The 7829-nt window shown below is 38.5% G+C and overlaps 1 protein-coding gene across 2 annotated transcripts; it reads right to left on the bottom strand.

Moving 5' to 3' along the window:
* Positions 1-2504: 2504 nt before the first annotated feature.
* LOC134752222 (uncharacterized) lies at positions 2505-7175 on the bottom strand. Of its 2 annotated transcripts, XM_063687845.1 has the most exons (6): positions 6723-7172; positions 6155-6265; positions 4809-4934; positions 4567-4725; positions 3153-3290; positions 2505-3043 (listed from the first exon to the last, which is right to left on the bottom strand). In XM_063687845.1, exons 1-6 carry the CDS (start codon positions 6913-6915, stop codon positions 3033-3035), a joined length of 738 nt encoding a protein of 245 aa, XP_063543915.1. In that variant the 5' UTR covers positions 6916-7172; the 3' UTR covers positions 2505-3032. The 2 variants fall into 2 exon arrangements, with proteins under 2 accessions (XP_063543915.1, XP_063543914.1); XM_063687844.1 differs by having other exon boundaries at positions 3037-3290; positions 6723-7175.
* Between the last annotated feature and the right edge of the window lie 654 nt (positions 7176-7829).

The raw sequence follows: 7829 nt of genomic DNA, 5'->3' as shown, positions 1-7829 counted from the left end.
TGGGTCCCGCGGTGCTGTGACAACGGCTGGAAGCCGCTGTCCGCAAGCGCTTGTATTTACAATGTCTGCAGCGGCTGGAACAAATCTATTTTTGGCGTGGCGTTTAAAAGGTTAAAGAACACTTAAGTACGGGTGCGGGCCAGCCCCGACCCCATTCTGCGTTCGATAGCCGAGTGGTTTGACTGCACATATTTGAAGCATTCTGATGACCTGCATGTTTCTAGAAGTATTATGTTTAACTACTTACTGTTTAGGTATTTCTAGAAACATTGCCCTAGCTCACGGAGTAGGATGGAGATGGCAAGTGGGCGTTCCCGTCTATCCGACAGTTAGTAGCGACCGACTCACTTTATGCACAGACTATGCTCAGTTGTTGTGTAAACTTCATGCTCGAATGACATTCACGTCGTACGTACGCTCGTCTAACAAAAATTGATAATTAAATTTAAAATGCCGTATTGTGCAGTATTAAGCTGCAGAAATCACAGCGGTTTAAAAAATCTTTCACGTGGAGGTATTTCCTATCACCGGTGGTTATTTATTTAAATATAATCCGATAAATACGAAAAATCTGTTTCTTTTGCATTATTTACGATGTTCGTTAAGTAAATCTATATTTTATCAGTTAGAACTTAGAGTTCACAATCCTTTGTCACTATTCTTTACGTTTATCTGTAATATTCGCTATCCTAAATGTCAAATAACTTCGCTACTCAGATGCTGCGCAATGTCGATATTTATATCGATAAAGTTAAAGTTACGATATTTCAAGTTTGATGTTTGGTAGTTAGGTAATAAATTATTATTTTAGACACGTTTCTATTTATTATTTGGGATAATCCATGTCTTAGTAAATATGGCAGCTCTGGTCATCAAGCACTAAGTTAAGTCGGGGTCATTTCATGGCAACCTTTCAAACCTTCGTATTCCTTTACATACGTTTTTGTTTTTTACACCCATCATATTTTCATCGTTAATATAATTAGACTAGGTACTTAATGCACTTACAATGCATGCAATGTGCCATGAATAAACGTTTTATATTTTCTATTTCTTTATTATTAATTATTGTAGGTTACCACAAGATGCCGATATTAAAAATAAATGGATCAATGCTACTGGGCAAGAAAATTAGTTTCCGCAAAAATATAGCACCATTTGCTAGGAGCATTTCTTAGAGAAAGATTTCTGGGGATAAAATTGCCATACATCTCATCTAGCGTCCACACGCCTAAATCTTAGTTACTAATTTAGTAATTATTAGTGACATTCGGGCTCACTTAATTAATAAAAAGTGTTCCGTACCACGCAAACTAGCGTCAAATATTGGAATTTTGCCGCCCCCCTTCCTGATTTGATAGGTTACAATCTTACAATCAAATCAAGTGGGATCGATGAGCCAGTTTCATGTATGCTTTCACACCATACAATTAATTTGACAATTTAATCAGGTTGTCCCGTCTAGATTGACCTTAAATGCTGCTACAAGTAAATATATTGTTAAAGACGAATACTTACGTATGTAAGCAATTGCAGATTTGTGATTACAAAATAACAGCAATACCGAGTTAATAGACCTTTAAAGAACTATGATTTTATCTGTTTGACTTTAAGATATATAGGTATTTAATGTTCACATTACCAACCTAGTTGGTCAATTAATAAGAAACAAATTTCTAGTTAGATATTTGTTGTACTGTACTACATATTATTTTTCATACAATCACGATTATCACTACCTATATTATAATCATAAATAAAGTATCATCTAAATGTGTTAAAACATACGGTAATGAAATATCAATACCTAACTGAACACACAAATATCGATAAAACACTCCGATTACACTGTCCCCTCCCTATATCGTCGAATGGAAAGAAGTTCCAACGGTTAGCTACTCGCAGGCGTGTAGAGGTCTCGAAAACACCAGTGTAACGTGACCGTGAGATCCGTAACAAACCATGCGTAATTAGACCTTACTTATACTGGTTTTTTAGCCCTTTTCTCGCCTGTAATAAGTAAGTGATTTTAAAATTATATAAAATAACGCCATCTGGTGTTGAGTAGTTGTATTAAGTGAACGTTGAGCGAGCTTTTGTGAGATGAATGAGATAATGAAAGAGTCGTATGTCATATAGCTTTGACATTATATTTTAAACCGTCACTCATGTAGCCTACAGTTGATATTCGTTCGAGAAATGTCCACCGGTAATAACTTTTTGGTATGGAAAGTTGCTACGAATCAGAGCAATTTTGTAAGTGTGTGACGTATTTTAACGTGGCTATGAATGTGTGAGTTTAGCGACACTGGTTTTCATACTAAATAGGAGTCATTTCACATCCACTAGTTTATTAATTCGTGCCCTAGCTAGTGATATTTAATGTAATTTTAATAAAACTAAATACATTTTCAGATAGTTTTATTTTGTTCCATTGGTATACAGATGCCTAATATTTAAGTAGGTACTTATTACTTATTTATTGCATCTACGTAACGCGCGTAAAAAGATATATTAGATTTGTAGAAAAGAACCATAAGTTGGAATGGACCGTTTATTAATGTCATAAATGTACTAAGAGCTTTGTCGATATGGGGTCCCTTTGTTTGACATAATTATTGAAACTCATAATGTAATGATTGTCAGATTATCATTAGTCATAATTCTGTCATTAGTCATAACCGTTAACTTTTCAGAATTTTCGTAAGGCTATCCTATAGATAGTTTAGGTTTGTTTTATTCATTTTCAATTTATTTATTAAATAAAGATAACATGATCTTAATTTTTGTTAGTATATTCTTAAAAATAATGTTAGTACTTAAAAATTAAATTCGATTTTACATTTAAAATTATTTCATTAATTACAGGACAACACACATGATCAGCAATCATCTTTAGGATGCTGTTTGGGCTGTCCCTCGTTCTGCTCAGCAGAGACGCTGCATTTTTGCGCAAGATTGCTGCAAACCCATCGGTGCGTAACTCCGCGAATATGGTGGATGCGCTGCAGAATTAGGGCAGGCCAGTCATTTTATGGCAATCCTGAAAAATTACGCGGGTCTGAGAAAAACCAAATTATGACTAACGAAAATGCGGACAAACAATACATTATGACTTAAAACTTTATGGGAAACATATCGCCGATACCAACCACGCTTTTGCTGGCATTCGGATCCAAATACGAGCTCATCTTTGACCACATAGTCGGCGTATTCAAAGCCTTCTTCACTTTGGGGCGCCTCTATGACTACTTCCTTTTTCACTATATCCAGTTCCAATGTATGGTTACCTGCAAGAAAAAAGTGAATATTCTGTCTAACTAGGTTACCTGCAAGAAAAAAGTAAATATTCTGTCTAACTATGCACCGATATGAATAGAACAAAGTGAGGCATGTCATTACACTCATTATTAGAGATGCAACGGATAGTTGTTTGGCCGAATACTGGATGTTCGGCCTGACTATCGGCCGAATATTCGGTATCCGGTCGACGAATATTCGGCCGACGGAACTATACCTACATTTCGGTTTATAATGATTCGTAATGAAGGTTAGAATAGAATAGAAATTCTTAAATCCAATTTGCTTACTCCGAAATCAGTTACTATCCGGTATCCGGCCTGATATTAAAATAAGCGTCGGATACCGGATAGTAACCGAATATCCGGTGCATCTCTACTCATTACAAATATAACCGTCATATGTCCATAGAAATTGGACATTCGTTTTGATATTGCCACACTTTGTAATATTGCAAATGCCATGCAGTTATAGTATCTTTTAAACAGGATTGGAACAGATTTGGCGTTTTAAGGTTATAAATTATATGGAGATGATACACGTCACCATATGTTTCGTGTTATAAAAATACTATAAGCCCTCTCCACACTCGTGCGCGAATCGCGGCGCGAAGCTGCGAACGCGAGTTTGGAGTCTGGTTCACTAATCAGTGAAATCGACGCGCGAATCGAATCGAATCGCGTTCGCGGCTTCGCGCCGCGTAGTCTAGAGCGCGCTATAGGTCGGCTTGGTTGGTTGGGGAACTTGGGGACTATAACGGCCCGGCCACGACATAGCGCGACCGGCGGCGGCGGCGGCAACCATAGGTGGGAACGAAAGGTCCGATCACTGTGTCTCGCTCCAACCTATGGTTACCGCCGCCAGTCGCGCAACGTCGTTGCCGAGCCGTAAACCATGGGTGCGAATCCCCTAGCTTCGGGCAAACTCGGCTCCGTTCGGCTCAGCATTGCTCCGAGTAATTATTAGGGTTGGCACTACTTGACGTCCCTTTGCGTGCACGACCACAGATAAGATAATGATTTGAATTTTCACAACCCATATATTAGAAAGGGATAGCATGATTCGACCCTGAACCGCTGTCAAACTTCGGTTTTGTAGGAAGATTCCTTCCTTTTTTTTTTTTTTAGGGGGGGAAAAATGCAATTACGCATACCACTCGGGCGCGGGGACGAACCCGAGTGGTTATGTGGGACTCCTTGTTTTGGGCTGATGGGACCCCAAGTATAAGATTCCTTCCTGCCGTAACTATGTATACTTCACACTAACCATGCTGCTGAAGGCTCTCAGGCCCTAGCACGGGCTCATTTTTGACCACATGTTCGGCATACAGGCTGGCCGCACCTTCACTGCCTGAGTCATCACACGGGGGCTCCTCCTTCACAACTATTTCCTTTTTTACTACATCCAGTTGCAATGTAACCATACCTGCAAGAAAGTTAATAAAAACCTTTTTTTACCACTTAACTTAACCTCTTTTGTTATACCTCTGATAGTTACTTAATACTAACCATCCTCATCTTCGGCCACATGGACGTCATACAGGCTGGTAGCATTTTCACTGACTAAATCATCACATGGCTCCTCTTTCATGACTACTTCCTTTTTCACTACTTCCAGTTCCAATGTAACCATACCTGCAAGGAAGAAAAGTGAATAAAATATCAATATTATAGATTATAGGACATTAGCATGCATTGACTAAGCCCTACAGTAAGCTCAAGAAGACTTGTGTTATGGTTACTCACACAATGATATAAATGATATGTAAACACTTAAATACATAGAAAACACCCATGTCTCGGGAACAAATATCCATGCTAATCACACAAATAAATACCATTACCAGGATTTTAACCCAGAACCATGGGCACAGAATAAGTAATAGTATTATCATACAGAACGGCCACGCACCGCCCCACCCCGACTCGAATTACCTCGCCCCGCGACAGCAGATTGACGGTCGTTCGCCGGCCGCTCAGTACTATTTTTAAGCAACTTACACTATGACGCATGCCGCGTGTACAGACGTGCCGTTCACACGTAGAAACGCAAGTGATTTTTGATGTATAGCCCGCCCAGTATGTGTCCGCCCTGTGCCATCGGGCCCATCGGCTTTATAGGCATGTTCACTACCCACTAGGTCAGATTGATGGTCATCATTAGTCATTTACATCTTGCATGTACAACGTTTTGCCATGAATAAATTGATGTACGCACTAGTTTTTACAAAAGCGACTGCCATCTGACCTTCCAACCCAGAGGGGGAACAACGCCTTGTTAGGATTAGTTCGGTTTCCTCACGATGTGTTCCTTCACCGAAAAGCGACTGGTGAATATCAAATGATATTTCGTACATAAGTTCCGAAAAATTCATTGGTACGAGCCGGGGTTTAAACCCGCGACCTGTAGATTGAAAGTCGCACGCTCTTACCGCTAGGCCACCAGCACTTGTCCTGCACTTGTTGTAGTAGCAGTTTCTACTATTGAATGAATGAAAATCTTTATTTTCAGGCAACTATTGGCCCACAGATAAACACTTTAAAAATAGCATACATTATTATCTTCCGCGTGTTGTCCCAGCATTCTGCCACGGCTCATGGGGACCTGGGGTCCGCTTGGCAATTAGTTAGTGGATTAGTCCCAAGAATTGGCGTAGGCACTAGTTTTTACGAAAGCGACTGACACCTGACCTTCCAACCAAGAGGGGAAACTGGACTAGATAATAAACCATACTATACATAGAAAGGCTAGCAGTAATTAATTAAACTGCTAGCCTTATTTATTTATCTGGTTCATTATAAGCGAAGTTGTTATAAACGGTTTCTACTGTATGAAAAAAAAAAAATTGACTCACCCACTTCAGCCCGATCTAGCCTTTGCTTAGATTTTACATCTTCTGTTTTGTTGCACTGAAAAATGGAAGGCACTATTCCCTTCTTTAAAATGCGCCTGGTGTTCACTAATCCTGAAAATAAACAAGACTTTACGTTCTGCTCAGAATAAAATGATATAAGGTGGACTTCAGTGTGTTAAAATGGTTGGACAACTTCTCGGTAGGCTTTATTACTGGGAAACTTATTTGTTTCGCTCAGTCATACAACCCACACATAAACACACAAACACCACATACACAACTCAAATACATCTGCTGTCTACAATAGTTAATAACATGCCTTGATGTAAACTTTTTACTAGACCTAAATTGTGTTTTTACTTGTTTAGATTAAGCCCAGTGTGGCTTTCCTAGGTTAAGAAAATCCTGTACACTTTTTGGTAAATAAATAATTTTTTCCATAGTGATAAAAGGGAAAGTTTTTCCTTTCATAGTAATAAAAGAGAAAGAAAAAAAAATATGGACACCGGGTGTCTGAAATAAATATTTTCATTTTCATTTAATTTTTCCATAATTTCGAAAATCTTACCTGAAAACCTTCCAACCTTAATGAAATCTTCGGACTTAAAATGTGCTGCACATATTTTTGAAGTTTTTTTTGCTATAAACACGTTATTATCACGCGTGGGTATGGCCGCTTCCCATAGTTTTCTTACATTTTGGTCTCTCGGAAATCCATGATGCCCTTCATTCCTACATCCAAATACGCAGCACTGATGCATTATTACATTATTATATTCTCTTCCTTATTAACTCAAATTATTGTTACGTTTACGGTTTGCGCTAGTGCTGCACTCCGGCGGCGGAACATTGCAACTAATAGACGTATGCTTTTGCTTATAATATATTAAGTAATACAAGAACCAAGTACCAGAAGGCCGACTCAAAAATCAAAATAAATATTATATGTAGTATACACACACGGGTAACACTTATTAAAAATAACTAATATACAAATAAGCGATCGATATTCGATTACAATACTCTTTGGCTGAACTTGACAGCATGACCTGACAGTGACAGTACTGACATTGACAGAGAGAGTAGGTACTTTACATTCGATTCTGCGTCGTGGATATTCACCGGCCAATAGGGTATTTGTGTGTGTATAATATATAACGAATTGCTGTCATCCTGAAAGATAATAAACTAATAAAGTATATTTCACTATATTTGAATGTAAATTATGTTTATTTTTTTGGAAAATAAACAAAAAAAAATTAATATTTTTTGAATGTTCATCAGGGACGTGAACGCTCTGTGATTGGTCAATGCTCGGATGACGTCACACGCGGGTAAACATTCTTGATCATAGATCTAGTATATTTCTATAGATATGGCCTACCGCGTGCGCCCGTAAGGGATAGACACAGATGACGTCATAAACGTGGGGATACTATATTGGTAAAAATTACCCCAATATTTGACATCACGTTGGGGCGATTACCCTGGAGGCAAAGTTAGCTTGTTTGACGGTATTAAAAAATTGTTAAATAAAATGTCAATGGGCCGTTCCTTTTAGGCGTATGGACAATGAAATACCTTCTATAATTCGCGCAGGTGGTACAAAACCAAAGATAGATATAACTCCGTAATAGATGGATACAGTCTAAGGAAAAAACGTGCCTCGAAAATC

The sequence above is a fragment of the Cydia strobilella genome, chromosome 24, assembly GCF_947568885.1.
Source record: "Cydia strobilella chromosome 24, ilCydStro3.1, whole genome shotgun sequence".
NCBI lineage: Eukaryota > Metazoa > Arthropoda > Insecta > Lepidoptera > Tortricidae > Cydia > Cydia strobilella.
This window is presented reverse-complemented; position numbering and strand designations above follow the sequence as displayed.